The sequence below is a fragment of the Conger conger genome, chromosome 1 (genome assembly GCF_963514075.1).
Source record: "Conger conger chromosome 1, fConCon1.1, whole genome shotgun sequence".
In the NCBI taxonomy this organism is placed as follows: domain Eukaryota; kingdom Metazoa; phylum Chordata; class Actinopteri; order Anguilliformes; family Congridae; genus Conger; species Conger conger.
Window position 1 is genome coordinate 53,463,769 of NC_083760.1, and position 22,120 is coordinate 53,485,888.

The 22,120-nt window shown below is 41.1% G+C and overlaps 1 protein-coding gene across 3 annotated transcripts in view; it reads right to left on the reverse strand.

The window, feature by feature from the left end:
- adam22 (ADAM metallopeptidase domain 22) overlaps nucleotides 1-17,832 on the reverse strand; it is a 90,405-nt gene extending 72,573 nt beyond the window's left edge. For all 3 annotated transcript variants that reach the window (XM_061263618.1, XM_061263626.1, XM_061263608.1), the window contains exons 1-3: nucleotides 17,495-17,832; nucleotides 16,973-17,133; nucleotides 12,225-12,301 (exon numbers count right to left, since the gene is read on the reverse strand). In XM_061263618.1, coding sequence (XP_061119602.1) covers nucleotides 12,225-12,301; nucleotides 16,973-17,133; nucleotides 17,495-17,588 — 332 coding nt within the window. In that variant the 5' untranslated portion in view covers nucleotides 17,589-17,832. The remainder of the gene's footprint in view (nucleotides 1-12,224; nucleotides 12,302-16,972; nucleotides 17,134-17,494) is intronic.
- Nucleotides 17,833-22,120: the final 4,288 nt, after the last annotated feature.

Consider the following 22,120-nt stretch of genomic DNA (forward strand, 5'->3'; position numbering starts at 1 on the left):
TGTCTTTGTTTTAGTCGAGCAATCATGGCTGTGCTGCACTTCTCATGTTCTGTGACCTTACAAAAATCTGCAGGTACATGACACCCGTCACCGACCGGCAATAGTGTCAGCTTGACGTGAAAAGAGTCAAATTTGCATCATTTCTGTCCAAGCATAAATTAGCCTTCAGTAGCCAGTGCAGACTCATTAGTCAGTGCAGACTTTGCATGGCGTAGTCACTGGGGAGGTGCATGGCGCACTGGGTGTGTCTTTTCAAAGATGACATTTTTATGCCAAGAGAGAAATTGTCTATACATCATTTGTGTCAGTAGGCTCTACTGCATCTCTACTGCTATCTTTTTAACTACTCTGTGTAATTAACATGAAAAGATTGTTAACATGAAAAATAACGAAATACAGTACCCCAGGGATCGCAGTCTACAATGAGTTATGAACAATTGAAAACCTAAATAAATAAACAGGAATTCAAATTATGAAGAAAAAAAATACAATGTAGCAGATGCAGTTTTTTTGCTTGTGGGATTTAGCTATATCAAACACAAACTGAACAGCATACAATCCACGAAAACTGTTCATTGGCTTTTGGGTAGGTTGATCAGGCACACATTGCATGCGAAGCCCTGAAATGAGCAATATACCATAGAAAGGGCTGCTACTAGTGTCTTAGCCCAAAGTCCCAAAATTACCAGAGGCATCTGGATCATCTGGAAAATACTAAATCAATAGCAGGCCAGCTTGCAACACCCCAGACACTGGACAGAAAATATGGCCCTCAGTAGGCAGTGTAGTCTGCTAACTCAGTACAGACTCAGTAGCCAGGGTAGACTCAGTACAGATTCAGTAGCCAGTGCACTTAGTACAGACTCAGTAGCCAGTGTAGACTAAGTGCAGATTCAGTTAGACTCGGTAGCCAATTAGACTCAGTGGCTCTTAATTAACTCGACATCTGGCCTGAGACACTCTGGCCTACCATGCAGCTGCAGAAGTTAATCCGCTGATATCACACGGTCTGCCGGCAGGACAGCCATCGCGTTTACCAGCCGCCACCTTCTGTCACCACAGTCACAACAACCACCTACCCAGCACCTTACACGTCACGTCCCTGAAATGCGCATTTCCTGGATTTTACTACACGAAGATGAGACCCCTTATTCTCCTACACAAGGCCTTCAATATGGGCAAGCATTCATCAGCTGCAGAACAACAAGCTTCTTACGCGCATACCCCCGACTGCATCCAAGCACCATCGCTGTCAATGCCAAAAGCATCTCTGTGGCTCTTGGATTAGAATTTACTGTAAGACCCGGCCAACGAGACCGAGCTGTAGCAATGCAGACATCAGAAAAACAAACCCATAAACAAGCAAGCAAACAATGAATCAGCAAGCACCTTGCAAACATTTGGATGCTTTCCTTCCCTTCCCAAACAGATTTCAAGAGCCAAGGATTGGATATTTTGTTCACTGAATTAGGGAGGGTGTTAACTGGATCATCGCCTGGGGGGCTAATGCTGCCTCAACCCAACCCCACCCCTCCCCCCCTTCCACTGCAGCACCCAACACCCAACTTCACTGGCAGCATTACCATTAGCTGCTTAGCATTGATAGGGCTGAGGCCCAACCAAACACAACATATACCCCAAACAAGCCTTTTATTTGCTTACACCAAATAGCGACTTTTACTTCTGTGATAATATCTCAGTTACAGTACGTTTTTCAGATTTGTGTGCTGTGATCTCCAAACCTCAAGCACCCTCTGCCCTGCATACACTTATCCACACACGCACACACATAGACACACACATGCTAGCACACATACACACACACACACACACACTAGCACACACACACACACACACATGCACATGCACGCACACCGGCATACACATGCACGCACAAACACATACGTGCACAGCCTCATGCATACACACACATGCACATGCTCACACACACACATACACGTTAGAACACACAAATACATACGCACACAGCCTCATGCATACACACACAAACACACGCTAGCACACATACACACACACACACTAGCACACACACACACGCACATGCACACACACACATACACGTTAGAACACACAAACACATACGCGCACAGCCTCATGCATACACACACAAACCGTTGAGAAAATACTGCCTGGAGTCAGGCTTCTGACATTCATAATGACACGTATCGCTTCGTTAACGGTACCATCTGCTGAATGTGACAGATATTACTAACAATGCCTGCCACACGTACATTTTAATGCTGATGGCGCTTTAAGTAAACAATAGCTGGTACTTGGTATTAATCCCACAATGTGAGGATCTACACTGGATATAAAAAAGTATTTTTGAACTGCTGCTCAACAAAACTCACAAAAGAACATCTCAGGGGCCACATATGTGCACCACCAACATCTGGAATGACAGCAAGACAAGATAAACTTCCTAAAACCCCCAGTCAACATGTTCTCAAAATCAGCAGTTAGACACCTGCTTTCACCATTTTGCAAACATTACATTACAACACAAACATTACATTTTAAAACTCAAGTCAGGTAATTTTTGGATGATTGCAAATGATTGGAAAAGTATAATTTTATTAGGTACACTTGTAAAGCATCTCTTTAATGCAAATATATAATCAGCCAGTCATGTGTCCGCAACTCAATTCATAAAAACATGCAGACATGGTCAAGAAGTTCAGTTGTTGTTCAGACCAAAACATCAGAATGGGAAGAAATGCGACCAAAGTGACCTTGACTATGGAAGGATTGCTGGTGCCAGACTGGTTTGAGTATCTCTGAAACTGCTTGTCTCCTGGGATTTTCAGACACAACAGTCTGTAGAGTATGCAGAGAATGGTGTGAAAAACAAAAAGCAGACAGGAAGGCGACAGTAACTCAAATAACCACACATTACAATAGTGGTATGCAGAAGATCATCGCAGAACACACAACACGTAGAGCCTTGAAATGGATAGGCTACAGTAGCTGAAGACCAACAAATCTAAAATATGTCTAAAAATACCTAATGAGGCGTGAAGTAAACACACAAGTAAGTAAGTACAGATGAGTAAAAATATATCAGTGTGAACACAGTGAGTGATAACGCACACATTAAAATGTCTGCCTGACAAGAAGAGCATTGAATGTTTTGAGCTGAAGTGACAGCTGGTCCCCTACACTGAAAGAAAAGCAGCATTTTAACTCCCAGAATGCATCAGCTCTCCAGGGGGAACCAGCATGCCCCCCCGCTCCTGGGATTTCATTATCTCTGTAAGAACACAACATGCTTGTATAAACCATACACAAGGGTCTTGCTGATTAAACTCTCACCTCAGGGACAAAGGCCATCCTGCCACAATGATTACAAATGTCTCGAAGTGTACAAATGTTCACATTTCTAACACTAAATGCTTGCTGGTTAAATTTCAGAGCAATTGTGCACTTTTTTTTATAAACAGCCTTCACCTAAGTGGGGGCCCATGATTTAGATATAAGGGAGGCAAAGATCTTCTCTCACTGATCATTGTGTTCTGAATCTGCTTTTGTTGTTCATGATTAACAAGCATACATATTTTAATCCTTACCAAAACATTCATATGTTAATCATAACCTTCAGGTGATTTACATTGATATTCATAATCAAATGCACACACACAAACACTGAATCACAAGCACCTGCACAAATATGCACACTCAAAACACAAGGACGCACAGAGACGACTGCAAACACGCGACATATGCACACACAAATACATTTTGAAATACACGCTCAAATGGATACACACACACTTGCCCTACTACACACGTGCGCACACACTCTCTTGGGGACACACATACACGCACACACAAACATTAATGGGAATGGTCACACACATGCACATGCTCAAAGACACACACGCTTTATTGGGGACACACATACACACACTCAACAATACACATACACATGCTCAAATACACAAACACACTATATTTGGTACATACATACAGACACTGAAATAAATGCACAAACACAATCTAATGGGGACACAGATACATATGCTCAAATACACAAAAGCACACACTCGAATGGGTACACACACTCTAATGGTCACACACAAACAAGCTCAAATAGATGCGCTCATGCGCTTTATTGGGGACACATACTATACATACATGCACACACAGTCTTAATGTGCATACACATACACACTCAAATACAAAAGCTGTAATGTACACACAAATACACATGCGCGCGCACTCGAATGGGCACACACAAACACACGCTCTAATGGGCACACGCATACACACGCTCAATTGCACGTCCAACACAAAGGGGTGAACCTGCACTGGGGGAGGGTCGCGATATGAGCGATGACTCTACAGAGGGGAAACCCCCCTCTCCCCTTCTCCATTAGACCCCTCTGAATAAGCGCAGCAGCTGGCCAGCACAGTCACACCTGCCCCTCCTGCTGCGCTCTCATTAACACAGATGCCACATCTTCACACGCGCGTCCACGTGACTGGTGCTGAGGGCCAGCACAATGCTGTCCTTTAATTACACAGCACTTTACCCCCACACGCCTGGAGTGGCGGCCTTGCCCTCCCTAGGTCTGGGCTCGTGTCCACGGCCGAGCGGCAGAAAGGCTTTGGAAACACAAAGCAGGCAAGTGCACCTATACCAATCCACCCTCGCTCTGCATGTCACACAACGATCTGGAGAGTGGTCACACAGGTCAAACGGTGTTCCTGAATGTACACTTGGCTTCTCTTCAATGACATTTGACTCTGAAAACAAGTGGAAGCCATTTTGTTTTGCACCGCTGGTTCTTGTATTCAGGGGGCTAATTCACATTAGAGTCACTGAAATGCGGAAATGTGTCATTCTACACTGGATATATGAAGCAAAAACTGAAAAATCATTCTATCGGGCTTCAGAAAATGGTTTGGCTACAGACAAAACAGCATTAAAAAGATTAGTCCTAGTGGATGTTTGGAGTAAAAGTGTAAGGGTGCATGAGGGGGGTCTGTACTTTAAGAACTGATTTATATCAGGTTCATAAAGTAAATTATTTTGTCCCAATCGCTTGGATTTACTCATGAGCATAGTCCTTCAGCCAGGAGGTAGAACTATTAGATTGGAAGAAACTTTACTTTCTATTTTAAAACTTTAAAATCTGATTTCACAGCATTGTTTTGTATAGCACCTGCATAAGTTTGAACTTGTATCAAAAGGTCGTTTCAGCTGTATATAACAAAAGTACCAAACAAATATCCTTCCCATATCAGGTACACATTTTTCATATACACAGCAAAATGGCCAGCATTAAAGGTACACGAGGTAATTTCAGACTTTTAAGGGTCAAGAGAGGAATTGCAGCAACAAACACGCTCAAACCACAACACTGTTTATCCCACCCCTTCCCTGTGAACGTGCTGACGTTGAAACGCCATTGGCTGTGCCAATTAGAACCGATGTTATACGATGCTATACGATGTTTTGGTACAGCATGCCGGCCCATCAACTGCACATTTTGAAACCCGAATTTAAGGACTATAAACACAGGCAGAGGGTGAGTCAACATGTCAGTGAGCCTTTTTCAATGATAGGAAGGGATTTAAAATGGTAAACAATGTTTTAACATCAAAATCTTACCTATTGTACCTTTAATTCAACTCAACACATGAGTCCAATGGAGACCATACGTACGCTGTAAGAGTTGATCGAACATTGAACTGCGTAGAACCCTATACCCCTGGTTAGAACTCCGGTTCTGGGTTCTCAGGTATCTTTGAGTGTTTTGTGCCATTTGGTTCCTAAGATGAGTTCCAAGCCGCCAACGACAGCTGCAATGCAGCAGAACCTTGCGCTCTCAGGCACAGCGGACCCAAAGCAAAGGGCTCGGGTGACTAACACGTACTCAAAGCCCATAAAGAGCGCTCGTATCCGTCACCTTTTCTTTTAGTGAGCAGACAACTAAATTTAAGGTTGGAATGTAGCCTAATTGAGCACAGTTCTGCCTGCAACTGAATCTTTTCAGCACACCCTCAACTCCCCAGTAAATCTGAAAGACCCTCTCTAGATCACTGCCACTCACGATGCGTACATCACACAGCAGTATTAAAGACAAGCAATTAGAAGTTAGTTAGAGCAGCACTAGCCTCCACGATATGAATTATACACGTGTAAAACGGATCTTTCATGGGAATTTTGGAATGGATTTTCAATGCATTTGACTGACGTCAAATGAAGAGAGGGATGTCAAATGAGGATGCGCGTCACTGTGTGAAAAGGATATGGACTGGAACAGAAAATGTATATTTGATCGACATACATGCCCAGTGGTACACAATGACGCAAAATATATCATCAAATCTCACTTTACAAGAAGTGGATGGAAAAAAATCTTTGTTTTGAAAATACACATATATTACAATTTTATTAATTGTATGGGATACATACTTTAAGACATGTCTGTGTGGTGATGACTAATTGACTAATTTGAAGGAAATGTGAATTTGGGTTTCAGCTTGTCTTTAAAACAAACAGGAAGACACAGAGAGGGACCTAGTCATCTTGAGAGTCCACCTGACCCAAAGAGCCACATGGCACAGGCAGGGAGGTGGAGACAGGCTTTCGGGAAGCTCTTGGGAAACTCCCCCACAAAACTCCCTCCTTCAGTCCCGGGACAGCGCGAGAGGTGCAGGCGGTCGCAAGAAATCCTTCATCTCATTAATCATGGCCGCTACCCCAGATCTGCTTTTTCTGCCATTTTGTGCAGACCCTGGCCAGGCCCTGCGTCCGTACTCCCCCCTCCCCCACCACTCCCCACATTCAAGGGTGCGTGAAGGGCGTATGGATCCCTCCCACTCATTAGCCCTCCAATAAATCACACCTTTCCTCCTCTGTCAATTTCGCATGAGGCCTGCACATTCACGCCGGAACGCTCTCCCACATCGGAAAAAGCCAGGAAACGTCTCCAGTAGCTACTGCTGCAAAACGGCCGCAAATACACCTGGAATTTCTGATCTAAGAGCCCGAGTATTAATAACAGCACAGCATCAGCATCTTTCAAGCGGTGTCACCCGAACACAATGCTGGAGACTGCGAGCAGGAAAATCAATGGGAGCGCAGTTTCTTACTTTTTTCATCAAAAATTACAGAAACTAAATCAAACAGCTCTTAAATATTTAAATATACATATACATATAGTGTGTACAGACTGCAGCTAAATGTTGACGGCAGCTAAATGTGAAAAAAAGATCAATGTACTGTATTGCATCATGCACATTAATCACAGAAGTCAGTGAGAAGAATGGATGTTAATATCCTGTTTGTTTTTAAAAAAGTGTCTTCATTAATCAGCTTTAAAACAAACAGATGTCCCGAAACCCGCCGAAAGCCATCCGGAGACATGACAAATGGAACGCCATCCACTCCTACAGTCGAGCGTGGAGGGTACACGTGTACTACAGGGCCCGCGGAAGTGTCAGGAGTAAAGCAGAAATGCCGTCTCACTGCGAACAAAACAGCATCCTGGACACAGACGGTGTTGCTGGTAGGGTAATTGGCCTTCAATTACATCTCCCTCATTCTCAGCTGCTCCCTGTAGGGAGAGCCTTCCTCTCCACTCTCCATTCATGCCTCTACACATGTCAGGTTCTCTCCACAAAGCCACGGCAATGTAGACTCACGCTCAGACCCCTGCTACGCGCCGTCTCACTAGAGACAGAAAAAAAAAAAGACAAAATAGAAATGTACGGTCCTGAATAATCCTTCTCAACATGCTTAAGCTATAATAAGCTATAAGCTGTATTATAATTTATTCAGATTTATATTCTTTTTTTTCTTCTGTGCAATATATCAAAGGCATACTGTATGCGCATATGAATGAGCTTTTGGGATTTTCTCGGTCCTTATCGGAGGACCCCCAGCCCTTAAACCCTCCCCCACCGCCCACCTACCTCCAAATGAGCTGAATATTATTATTTGATATCATTACTTTTAGTAAGACTAGATACAGTGGGGTGCAAAAATTTGGGTACCCCTGGTGTGTTACAATTAATCTATATGTGATCGAAAACAAACCTGAACCCTGAATGAGAGACATAAAAAAAATGTTAAACCTTTCTGCAAATTTTAAAGCAAGATCGATTTTTATTAAAATTTTTTATTGTTAATAAAAAAAGGAAAAGGGCCCTGTGCATCATTTTAAGATGATTACTAAGACCCAGACCCAAGTGATTTACTCGTTAGTAAATCACTTGGTCAGTCAGACAGGTATAATTCCAAGGACTGAACTTTTTATTCTGAAGTAACTCCATGCCTTCTAAAGTATCCAACCGCAGTGGCTGTTCTGTCTGGTGTTAAGAGCCAAGGTTATCCAAGGATTTCAGAATGGAGATGGTTCATTACTACCAAAAACTCTCTCAATGTTTCAAAACAACCCATTTCCACTGTCAGAAACATTATTAGAAAATGGAAGATAAATGGAACAGTTGAAGTCAAGGCAAGGTCTGGAAGACCAAGAAAGATTTCAGATAGAATGGCCCGAGACCTGGTGAGAAATGCTCAGAAGAACCCAAACATCACTGCAAATGTGCTGCAAAAAAGAGCAGCAAACCCAGGTCTAGCTCTTCTTGGAATGGCCCCAACAGTCCACAGACTTGAATATTATTGAAAATCTGTGGAGAGATCTCAAACATGCCATGCATGCAAGGAGGCCGAAGAATATTTCTGAGCTAGAGGTGTTCTGCCAGGAAGAATGGGGAAAATTCCAAAAGCGAGAATTGAAAGACTCTTAGCTGGCTACAGGAAGTGTTTACAAGCTGTTACAGTTTCCCGAGGAGGAGGTACAAAGTACTAACTGACAGGGTTCCTAAACTTTGCACAGGGCCTTTTCCCTTTTCTTTTTTTTTGAAACTGTAGAAAGGTAAAATAAAAAGTCATAAAAAATAAAAAATTTAAGAAATGTGTTATGTTTAACATTGTACCGTTTAGGGGTAAGGTTCGCATTTGTACACTTCGATATTAACACTACTGTGCATGTGCAGTTAAATGTGAACACACATGAGCCTTAAAAACACTTATAAAGTTTAATTTTCAGAGCAAGAAAGCTACACACATAGTCACAAGAGTTTTAGGTTTTTCCCTGTTTTGTGTGTGTTTTTTTGTTTTGGTTGGAACTGAAAGCTGAAAGAGACAGGTTGTCCTGAAGGGACCTGGGCAGGTAAGGGAATACAGTTACAGCGAAGACACAATGCTACATAAAATACGCCGAGTTCGGAAAGGTGCTGATCCTGAGTTTGCTGAGTAATGGATCCGGCCCTGCAGATGGTGCCTGACATGACATCCTTAATTTGCATGAGGAGCACGTCCGCATTCCCGATCACATTCCATCATTGTGTTCGGAAAAAGTACATTTTGTCTCACTTACAAATGTTGTGTTTGACACCCACCCACTCGGGTACAACAGAAAACTGCTTGCAGCATATATCTGCGCCAATACATTTAGAAATATGCAAATTAAGGAAAAACCATACAGCTACCCCAGCATAATACTGCTGGTTTTCATTAAAGCACAACAAAAAATAGAACAAACATGCCAGTCTTTTAGTGGATATAAAAAGAAAATAACAGTAAATATTTGGTTCAAATGAGCACAGTTAATAAAGATATAGGCTAACAGCATAGTGTTGGCTATAAAGAGGCAATGATTACAGCCAATACGATTGCAATACTTCACACAGCAATACAAAATGCATCAACTGACCAACTGTGACAAACAAACATCACCAGCAATTAAAAAGATAAACGTTACAACACAGCAACACCAATGCACAACAACACCAGGACAGACAGCTGTACAGCTGCCATCTAAATCCCAGAGCCTCATAGTAGCCAATAATGAACAAAGTGTTTCTCTTTGAGCAGAGTTATAATGGGGCCTCAGGTCATGCCAGGAACCTGCAACAATATGAAAAAAGCACATTTCTAAAGACCCCTTTAATCTCGGAGAGATGATTCATCAAGAGCAATCGGGGGCGGGGGGGTTGGGGTATTACTTAGAGGCAGCAATTGGCCCTCCATGAGCTCTCTCAATTTTTTTTAAGGTAAAAACAAAAATCTACATGTATGCACTTCAATAATAAAATCCAGCTTCAGCTAATGAGAAGAGTTAAAAATAGAGCAAGAGAAATTGACTGATGTCAGTTACAGCCTGAAATATGTCACACTATAAACGAAATATACGATGTGTCAATACAATACATCAAAGTCATGAACCGCTGCTGAGGTTTACGATGATGCGGAACAATAAATAAGCTGATGAAGTAAGAAGTTGCACATGCATACAAAATTTGAGGGAGTACATTATTTTGTAGCCATTTTGTGTCCTTTAAGAATTCTCTCCTCTTTTTTTTTGCAGAATCTTTTCTGGTAGTTCCTGGATACTTCCTAAGAGCCAGAGCTAGAGTTTACCAGCCAGTGACTCAGACAGAGGAAGGCAAGAACCATTGATCACTCTGAGAAAACTAGGCCTCGCCGTGGGATGCCAAGAACAAGCCAGCTCATTCAGCATGGACCTCCGCTAGCAAAACACACACACAGACAGCTCGAGAAAGTTTCATGATGGCAAAAAAAAAAAGTAAGGCTCTGGACAATGCAGGCAACTTGGCAGATGGAGACTGCATTGAAAGGAACTTGAATCAGAGAGGCATACAGACTGCAGTCCAGGATATAGTTTTCTCGTTAGCAAAATTATTTTTACCCAAGGCAAAAAAGATGAGATAATGTAATTCATGTATATTCATATGCATCATATATGAGAGAAAAAAAAGGTTAACAAAAGAGCAGACAACTTGTCCTCCTTTTGTGTTTTTATTTTATTTAGGCGGGTGAAAGTAGAGATGAGGGACAGAGTGAGGACCACAGCCCAGAAGGTTCTATGACAGGAAACCCCCAAAACACACAAGGGGCTCATCTCTTGTTTGCGAGTCAGTTGCCCTACACGCTGCTCCACACATCTTGCCAAAAGGTTTTCTATTGACATGTATTAAAGATCACCAGCAGATACACAGCACAAATAACAAAAAATATATATTCTATGCAAAGTTCCACATACTAAATATTCTAAAGCATCATCCAAACACACAAAGTAAAGAAAAATAGGAGAGAAGGGATTTACTGTGTTATAATCATACGATTTCAGGAATTGCACCATAGTGTCAACGACTTACAACCTTTTGCGATATCGATGCTCATGTTTATGTCTCAATTAGTCATCAAAATGTATGCTCTTCTTCCTCAACATCATTGGTGTCATAAACACTATGAAGATGACCACCATTGTCTTTGTCTTATTCCAATATCTCAGCACCAGTCTCTACGAGCGCCCTGTTACAGAATATTACGGGACGCCCTGGCTACAGCACCAGCACTTTAGTCAGCAGAGCAAGTGGCTCATTTTCCATCCAGAGAAGCATGATCAATATTTCAGTCTGACACAACCACAAGCCTGCCTCCACTCAGCTTTCACCATAAATCAGCCCTGCCGATGATGGAATGCTAAATCACCTAAAATGCTAAATGCTAAATTCACAATAAAAGTGCAGACCTGCTAGGGTTAAAAAATGTAGGGAGTGGGGAGGGGTTACGTACAGGTGATAAAAGCTCAGGAAATTACATTCTCAAGAGGCGACACTAAAAAGAGAGAGAACTCTGTGGCTTTGCTTTTAATCTTGGACCATTGGTTTGCAGAAAATATGTTACCTGGCTGTTGGCATTGGAGGGAAAGGGGTGGGGGGTGGGGGAGCAAAACAGGTCAGACAGATTTTTTCAACATCCCCCGCAAAACTTTTTGGGAGAAACAATAACCAAGTACCTTTATTCTCCCATACAACAGTATGCCAGTGCCCACAGCACAGCATCATACAGCGAAACAAATAGCCTCTGTCATCTTAGCCAAGTTTAAAAGGGAAATAAATGTAGATTCTGGCCTGGATTTAATCAAGATTTGTCCTTGAATTTCAGTCGCAATTACATGTCATTTTGCTTTGTTTCACCAAAACGACCTTGCCAAATTGCATTTGTGGAGAAAGGCAACTTTGTCTTACAAATGACTGTACTTACTCCTAAGTCAAAGTTAAGGACAAATATTGATTGACTCTCTTCTTTTTTTACCGATTAACAGCCTTCAGTTTATAAGATCAAGGAACTAGGAAACTGCAGTGTCAGGGATACTTACTGATTGAGCTCCACATCCAAGATAAACGTTGCGCCAAATGCGTCCACTCGGAAGCTTGCTTGAGCAACATGAGTACTCTGTAGTCGAACAAAAGAGAAAACACACATTTCAGTAAAGATACTGCTTTTGAATAACATGGGTTGTAATGCACTAAAAATAGTTTTTTTCACCACATTGGCTTGTATGAGAGCATTAGAGGAGTTATTAATGTGTACCTAGCTATTGGCCCATATGGTGTATGCTCTCTGTCAGGTCCCTGAGGCAGGAACTACCCCATTATTGTTCTCGTACTAGTCAATGGGAGTACCCCAAGCCAAGCAGATATTTCCCCTGGGGCTGCCTGCCATGATTTCCAAGCAGGTGTACATCACCAATAGCACTCAAGGGTGCATGGCTCACTCACACCCGAAATAGGGGGAGGTATGTTTAAAAACCACAGATGGTCAACCCCCGGCTATATGTTCCCAAGTGACCTTGCTTATCTGACTGATTCCATAGCCTATGGCGTGAATCTTTCACCTCAAATGACATGCTGCAGAAGAAAATTTTAATTAAATAATTTCGTTCGTTTTAACTGGATCTTTGATTACATTACAGAACGGCACCTCCCCGGCACCCCTACATCACCACCCACCCAAATATTAAAATTTCTCTGATCATTACAGCGATCGATGTATCATTAAAGGCGATGACAGAATTGGATAGTAGCATTTTTGGGTACCCTGATGACTGTTGTATACATGCGAGACCTCCTCAACTTTTGATTGAGGGCACGTAAGACACCAACCAATCAATTGCCTCAAAGCCATCCAGCAGCCAAATTAGTTGCTTTGTTTACATTTCATTTTTGGGACAAATTCAACCAAGAACTGATCACAGTCACAGTCGTCACGCCCAACATCCCAAGATGCATCAGCAGACTCAGCTGTATGTAAGCTTGGTGCAAATTAGAAACTTCCAGAGCTCTGGGGATTCATGCAAAGTTGTTTTTAATGATAATTATTATTTAGTAACTAACCTAGTTACAAAATAAGCCAGTACAGTGCAGCTATTTCTAAAAAATGGAATTCAGTTTCTAATGGCATATGTTGTTTTTTTGTAAGTATTTTTTCTTGATAAGCAGCAACAGTACCAGAAACAGGTCTCACATTACACAGGAAAAAAAGTGTTATCCATCCATCCATCCATTATCTGAACCCGCTTATCCTGAACAGGGTCGCAGGGGGACTGGAGCCTATCCCAGCATACATTGGGCGAAAGGCAGGAATACACCCTGGACAGGTCGCCAGTCCATCGCAGGGCACACACACCATTCACTCACAAACTCATACCTACGGGCAATTTAGACTCTCCAATCAGCCTAACTTGCATGTCTTTGGACTGTGGGAGGAAACCAGAGTACCCGGAGGAAACCCACGCAGACACGGGGAGAACATGCAAACTCCGCACAGAGAGGCCCCGGCCGACGGGGATTCGAACCCAGGACCTCCTTGCTGTGAGGCGGCAGTGCTACCCACAAAAAAAAAATAAAAAAAAAAATAAAAAAGGGTTATAATACAACAAAAAAGATATATCCTCTCCAATATAGGACACGCTCTTTTTAGTGTTAAAGTTTCTTCCATCGACAATTCCAGGCCCTACAGAGAAAATGTAACAGAAGACATCTTCTGGCCACTGCAGTGTCCTTTTGAACAATGTGAAACCATTGTAGCCATTTTAAAGTTATCTTAGCTCTCTCAGAAAAAAATGGAACCCTGTGATTCCACAGAAGAAGCATATCTAGCTCAAGGGTTCTTCCAGACAAAATGATTCTTTGTCTGGAAGCTTTCACACTTCACACCTATGATAGAGGGTTCCAAAGAACTAAAATAGTTTCCACTATAGCGACAAGCCAAAGAACCCATTTTGTTTAACACTAGCCTCCTAGTGTAGTAGGAGGCCAAATGCATTCTACTCTATGCATTTTTTTAAATGTTGTTGGTCATGTTTTCCTACTTTTATCACTGTTTTCTCCCTCTCTATTTTCTTGACAAAGCCCAGTTGTAGTTGTGGCTGTCCCATTGCTGCAGTATCGTCCACAAGCATTCTAAAATTGAGCAACTGAGAAACCCAGTCCATGTACTGTGGGACTGAACAAAGTACAAGTCTTCAGCTGGCCAGAGGAGGTGCTGTTGTGCAATAAGGCTGGTCATACACTGCTTATTCAAAAAGAGATTGAACTCCCGCCCTCTGTATCTTGCAAAACAACCTTTAATCCCCTCTTTTTGAATTTTCTTTTTCGTCAGGTGTGGAAACATTCAATTTTTAATACACTGCTTATTAACCCCTTATGGGCGGATACGATCACCCTTAACAGACGGATGCGATTAGTCCACAATGGGTTAAAATCCTCCCAGACAGGCCTTTCTGGTACAATAGACAAAATTTTGGGAATGAGAACCATTAACTTGTCCCAGGAAAAGAAAATTGAATCAATGTATTAACCTCCCTCAAATTATACTGTCGTATTAATCAATGTTTCCCAAATATTAATATATAAATATAAAATACTTTAATACGGATTAAAGAAATCAAATTGTTTACACAATAATAAGAATGTATTTAAAAGTGGACTTTGACTGATTCAAAGAAACTTGAGATAATATTTTTAAATGAACTCATCCCCCCATTTTAATATAACAATCTTCAACTTAAGAAAAATGAACTCCCTGCACCACTTGATATGGTCAGTTAATAATATCTTTACAGAAAATGTATTAATCAATACAAGAATGGTGCACTGACAGAGTGGGGGGAAAAAACTAGAAATCATAATGCAAACCTCCTGTTCACTAATCATTATGACAAAAATTATGACACACCAGAAATATTTGGCAATACATACTTCGTATTAACAGATTAGCCTACACCAGACTTGCAATTAGTGATAACTGAGTGGCAAATTATCATATTGATTGAGTTACAGCCACTGCCTGCTTGCCAGCATCTTAATTATTAAAATAGCTCAAGCATGGTGTGCACGTGCAATGCGGCTTTTTAAAATAACTATGAAAGGTCCAGTGAATTGCACTATTGTTTTATTTTCGACAACAGAGATACAAGGGGTTAACACTTTATGGGACTGCCATCTGCAGCTCGTTGACATGCTGCAGGCCCTTAGCAAACCAATATCGCCTGAAGGACTGCAGTGTATTAGCAGACGGCAACCCCTGATGGAAAACGCGTGCAGGATTCACATCAAAAATAAAATTCTAATCCAGGCCGCTTTGTTATACATGCCGTTGGCCCATGTACCACACGTGTCGAGGGATGTGCAATGAATTTCCAACGCATTTCAAATATTTACGATTACCATTGCATTCTCTTAAGCAGAAACTGCATCCTTATTATTATACTAAAGCAATATAGAAAAGTGGTGCGCAAACTTCACGAACAGGTTATTTTATTTAATGTCATTTAGGCGGTGTAAAGTCAGTGTAACATAATTGTTATAATTCAGATACGGTCGGTTATGTATGCAATAGTAATAGGCTGAAGAATTGCTACTAAGAATTATTTGTTTTTAATATTAAAGGCTACAGGGTCCTCGGATATTATGAAGTTACAATCCACTCGTCCCGTATGCTCAGGCTATCAGTTGCTGTAAACTCATAGATGGCTGAGGGTTGATGTTGTGAGCGAATTCTCAGCGTTGGTTATCGTTTTCTGAATTACCTGTGTGGTGTCAGAGGAATGGGGAACGGAGTGTTTATAAAAAGAGTTAAGCTCAGTAAAGCTTTAAAAGCCAGGTAAGACCACATCTAGAGTATATAGCCTACTTTAAGCAAACATATATTATGTGTATATCCTATTGTAGCCTTACAAATTATTTACAAAAGACATTGATAATAAAGCATAGGCTACGCGGTTTGTTTATCAGACAATAGCAATAGTTAAAGAACCTATTCTGAATGTATAGCCTATTGTAACCTTCATTTACGCTATGAAAATTACGAATATCCGAAGACTTAAAATAGCGTACATTGATAACAAAAAGCATAGGCCCACGCACTGTCTTCGTATCAGACAGTGGCAATGGTTAAAGCACTTTCATATGTTCCAAAAGCATTTATTAATGTTTTTATTATCAATTGTGAAAGTAGCCTCTCGTGAGAATCTGGTGGGGGAAGTATAAAATAGCCTAACAAATGTGAATGGAATAGTATTTACTGAATTTTCACCCTTTTTAAAGCAGTGGAGCAAATCAGATCTGCAAATGACACTTAATTTAGGGGCTACGTTTAGCACTTGCGTTGTTCCTTTGTTGATGAGGCCCACAGAACAACTCAGTGTAAAGCCAGCTCTTTGTTGATGCTTCTCGACCACTAACTGCTGCAGTGATATGTGGGAGGCGGTTGTTTTGCTGAAACTGATCACCAACATGTGTCAAAACATAAATCACCATAGGATAATGCTATATAGGATGTCCACTTATAATAGCTACTGTCTTGGTTTTTCGCGGTCCACAAATCGTATAGCTCATGGAGATGGGCACCACCATAAGTGTGAAAGTAAATGCATTAAGATTGATGCATACATTTTCATCGCTCAAAGTCAACAAGAAAGCAGTCGAAAAGAAAAGCAAACAAATGAATAGAAACAAATATTTCAATGGCAGAACGTCTCCAAGGGCAACGCACAGCGGAGATATTTGTCAGCCTACACTGAAATCGTCGATAACATCCCACTACAATCCATGTATCCTCTACCTGTTTTGAGTCGGAACTTGCTTTTATCCTGGTGTTGAGTACGTCGTGCGTGATTTGACTGTCGTTGTCCATGCGGTAAATTAACCGAAGAGGTATGGTAATTTCCTTTCCGAAAAATCTGTTTGTGTCCCGACCAGTCTTCCCATTTGACAAGGCGTCTCCTTTACAAAAGAAAACACATATTTATATGACTGCAACATTTTCTTTGGGAAGCAAACCAAACACTGGGCCGTTTCATCTACATTCAAAATGCATGGGAAAAGCTCTAACCCAAATAACGTCTGAGGACCCATCTCTCTTCTGAGACAGCGACATATTAATAATACAAGGTTTTCTTTTCATATCGCTGCATGCATATTTTAAAATATGTTTACATCGGAAATTATGTAGGCTATCTAAATATGATGTAGCTAGAGGGACAACTGGATCCTAAGTGTTCGATTGCAGACTATCTCACCAAACATAATGATTTAGTCAATAATTTGCACAATATTTCATCGTACGATAATATTCTGAGATTACCTATTCGTAGGAGAGGGTTGCTGGAATGTACGATGTACATCGCTCCATAGATGCAAAAAAAGGAAATCCCACATTGCGGAGACATTGTAATCATATCTTCTTCGTAAAATAATCCAGTATTTTCTTTTTTGGTAACCTTGCTGCTAAAGGTAATTCTGAGCTAAACACATCCGCGAACGCGCCGTGGTCGTCTGGTTATCGTATTCTCCCTTACTGGTTGCCATTAGGATGTTCCTGCAGCCTCCGCATTGAGACGCTGGTTAAAACGCCAAGTGCATTTGAGCGCTCTCAACCTCAGCGGAACACGGAGCCACCTCCTTAAAACACATCACTATCCAGCGGCTCACTGCAGAAGCGCCTTATACATATACATGAAGATAGAACAGCGAGGCCGAGACGGAATGTCGGGAGCTGTAGTGTGGGAAGTCTTGAAAAATAGCCAACCTGCGGCCACTTCACGTCCTCAGGATCATTTCCGGTGGCATATCGAAATTGTGTTATCACAAATCGCATGAAGCCTATTGCATACATGTTAGTAATTTAGATGTCAAAGAAAACAGTACATGATCTTTCAGTTTAATACATCGTATCAAAATGTAGGCAATATAGTTGTGATGTGCTAGGGACAAACATAGGAAATTATCGTTATGCGTACGATACATGGCATTTGTTTAACCCTTTGGAATGACTAAGTCAGTGTTTTTAAAGAAGTCCTTCATTAAATTCGATTTTTCCAGATAATGTTAACTATTTCAAGCGAATGTTGATCGGATGAATAATGTCACATATCCAAATATGCTATATTGTATTAACACAATGCTATGTTAGTAGTAGAGTATGTAATTAGAATCTGAAAGAGTAATTCCAGTTCTAATTCCAATTCTGAAATGTGGTTAAGAGGAAGCACACACGATTAATGAGACAGCCTATGGCATCCACCAAGTTACACTGCTGAGGTTTGCTCCCATATGCCATACCTGTAAAGCATGAGTTTGGCATGCTTCTTAGACAATCTAAGAAACACTGTTTGGGGGTGGTGGTGTTATACTTATAAATATTGGATGTATATACCCTGAGCACTTTATTAGGCACAACTACTTATTCATGCGATTGATTATCGAATCAGCCAATCTTGGAGCAGCAGTGAAATGCATATGCACCTGCATGCAGGTCAGGAGCTTCAGTTAATGTTCCCATCAACCATCAAAATGTATTTAAAAAATGTTATCTAAGTGACTTTGACCATGGAATGATTGCTGGTGCCAGTCAGGGTGGTTTGAGTATCTCAGAAACTGATGATCTCCTGGAAATTTCAGTCTGCAGAGAATGATGCAATAAAAAATAAAAAAACATCCAGTGAGCTGCAGTTCATTATAAAGGCATTGTCAATGAGAGATGTCAGAGCAGAAGGGCCAGACTTGTCAAAGCTGACAGGAAGGTGACAGTAATGCAAATTACAACAGTGGTATGCAGAAGAGCATCTCTGAACACACAATGTGTCAAACTCTAAGTGGACAGGCTACAACAGCAGAAGAAATAAGTCCAATAAATACCTAATGAAGTGCTCACTGAGTATATACATACAGTATGTACACAAATACACAAACACAACTGAATTGCATATTACTATACATCTCTCTGATTGGAGTGTTTATTTTACCAGCTAGATTAACTGCCCCTCTGTAACCCGCCCAACCCATCCCCTTCTACCATTCATTCTATGTGAACAATTACAGTGCATCCGGAAAGTATTCACAGCGCTTCACTTTTCCCACATTTTATGTTACAGTCTTATTCCAAAATTGAATAAATTCATTTTTTTCCACAAAATTCTACACACAACACCCCATAATGACAACATTTTAGACAACATAAATTTTGCAGCTGCAAATTTATAAAAAATAAAAAACTAAGAAATCACATGTACATAAGTATTCACAGCCCTTGCCATGAAGCTCAAAATTGAGCTCAGGTGCATCCTGTTTCCACTGATCAACCTTGAGATGTTTCTACAGCTTAATTGGAGTCCACCGGTGGTAAATTCAGTTGATTGGACATGATTGGGAAAGGCACACACCTGTCTATATAAGGTCCCACAGTTGACAGTGCATGTCAGAGCACAAACCAAGCATGAAGTCAAAGGAATTGTCTGTAGACGAGGCACAAATCTGGGGAAGGGTACAGAAACATTTCTGCTGCTTTGAAGGTCCCAATGAGTACAGTGGCCTCCATCATCCCTAAATGGAAGAAGTTTGGAACCACCAGGACTCTTCCTAGAGCTGGCTGCCCGTCTAAACTGAGCAATCGGGGGAGAAGGGCCTTAGTCAGGGAGGTGACCAAGAACCCCATGGTCACTCTGTCAGAGCTCCAGTATTCCTCTGTGGAGAGAGGAGAACCTTCCAGAAGGACAACCATCTCTGCAGCAATCCACCAATCAGGCCTGTATGGTAGAGTGGCCAGACGGAAGCCACTCCTTAGTAAAAGGCACATGGCAGCCCGCCTGGAGTTTGCCAAAAGGCACCTGAAGGACTCTCAGACCATGAGAAACAAAATGATCTGGTCTGATGAGACAAAGATTGAACTCTTTGGCGTGAATGCCAGGCGTCATGTTTGGAGGAAACCAGGCACCGCTCATCACCTGGCCAATACCATCCACCACTACATTGAAGCATGGTGGTGGCAGCATCATGCTGTGGGGATGTTTTTCAGCAGCAGGAACTGGGAGACTAGTCAGGATTGAGGGAAAGATGAATGCAGCACATTTGTACAGAGTACAGTGTACATGTACAGAGACAGATAGATAGGTGTGTTAAGCTTGTGGCATCATATTCAAAAAGACTTGAGGCTGTAATTGCTGCCTAAGGTGCATCAACAAAGTATTGAGCAAAGGCTGTGAATACTTATGTACATGTGATTTCTTAGTTTTTTATTTTTAATAAATTTGCTAAAATAAAAACTTCTTTCATGTTGTCATTATGGGGTGTTGTGTGTAGAATCTTGAGGAAAAAAGTGAATTTATTCCATTTTGGAATAAGGTTGTAACATAACAAAATGTGGGAAAAGTGAAGCGCTGTGAATACTTTCCGGATGCACTGTACATCAGGCCGGCCAGCAGAGGATGGGCTTTGCCAGGCTTAAGGTTGTTCCACTGAAAAAATCTAAATTTCAGTTTCTGTTTACTGCTGCAAATCATCCCTCAACTATTCAACTTTCAGGATAATACCACCTCTTCATTGATTATGCCATGCCTATGGTGAAATTAGTATAGTTATTTACCATTTCTATTTCTGGAGTTGATTTTCTCAAAACCTGATATCCAGGAGTGTTTTTGAGCCAATTATTTTCTTGTAATAAGCTTTAGGGGCTGGTACAGCATCATGAATCTCATTGTTAGATCCGGAAATTTTTCTTCATGAAAAATCTTAAATTTGTATAAAAATGATTATCGGGTTCTGGCGATAAAACAAATGGCTGAAAACAATCTCCAAACATGTCTTATTTAGAATCTGAAAGAATTATAACAATATCTTACTTGGTTGAGATTATAGACTGTGACAAAAATGTTTGAATTAGCAAATTACACCATCTTGAATAAAGTATGCAAATGAGCTAATTTACATAGTTCACCAGAATTTATCTTTTCAAGTACTCATGATAAATAAAGTATGTACCTCTGAAATGATCTGGAAGACCAAAGACGCATTTTCAGTGGAACACAACCTTAACTTGCACCACATCCATAACACTGGCAGGGCAAGCATTGCCGTTACCCACATTGACTTGACTGTGGTATTTGGGTAATGACACGTTAAAAGACCAATGAACAAAACATGCCAGTACAAACACTTGTTCAGCCTGGGTAGGTGTGATTCAGCACTCATTTAAACCACAGTGTTCCATATAAAAATGGTAGCTGGTACAACAAAGAATTCAGGCTTCATGGAATGTAGGCCAAAGGCACAGCCCATTTTTAATGAGCTGTTGATTTTCCTTGTCATTTTGCTTTCAAATGCATGGAGATATTTTATTTGGAATGTATATTTGAACATTTCCACACCAAACACATACCATCACAGACAGCAGACATACCCTTTGAATGACCTTTCAGATGAAGCTGTTGGAGTGGTAACTTAAAACGTATTCCCAAAAGTGGAAGCATACAACACAGAAAGTCTGTCATTTTCAATGAGCCACATTAGCTAGGCAAATATCTACTGGAAATCTGAAGAAAAAAAAAAAGAAGAAACTTGCGATGACTTGTGTTTTTGCTTAGAACAGCTCTTGTTGTACTAGTTATGGGTTTGATGCTTTTAGCCTGTGGAAGAACCTATGCACTTGTAAATGGCTTTGGATTAAAAGCGTCTGCCAAATGACAAATGTAAAAAGCCTGTAAACAGCCTGCTTTAGTGACTGTATCTTTAAGGCTCATTGATAGCAATGAAACTCTGTTCTGATTGGCTGGCTAGCTCCAAGGAGCAGAACGGTATGTGTTTGATCATTTGGATTTGATCCGGCGATAAGGTGGGCCATGGCAAAGCAAACAAGAACATTTTCTTCATGCAGATTGCATGGATAAATTGGGGGACTGCGTGTGTTTTGATGGAGTTCATGAGGTTAGAAAAACAC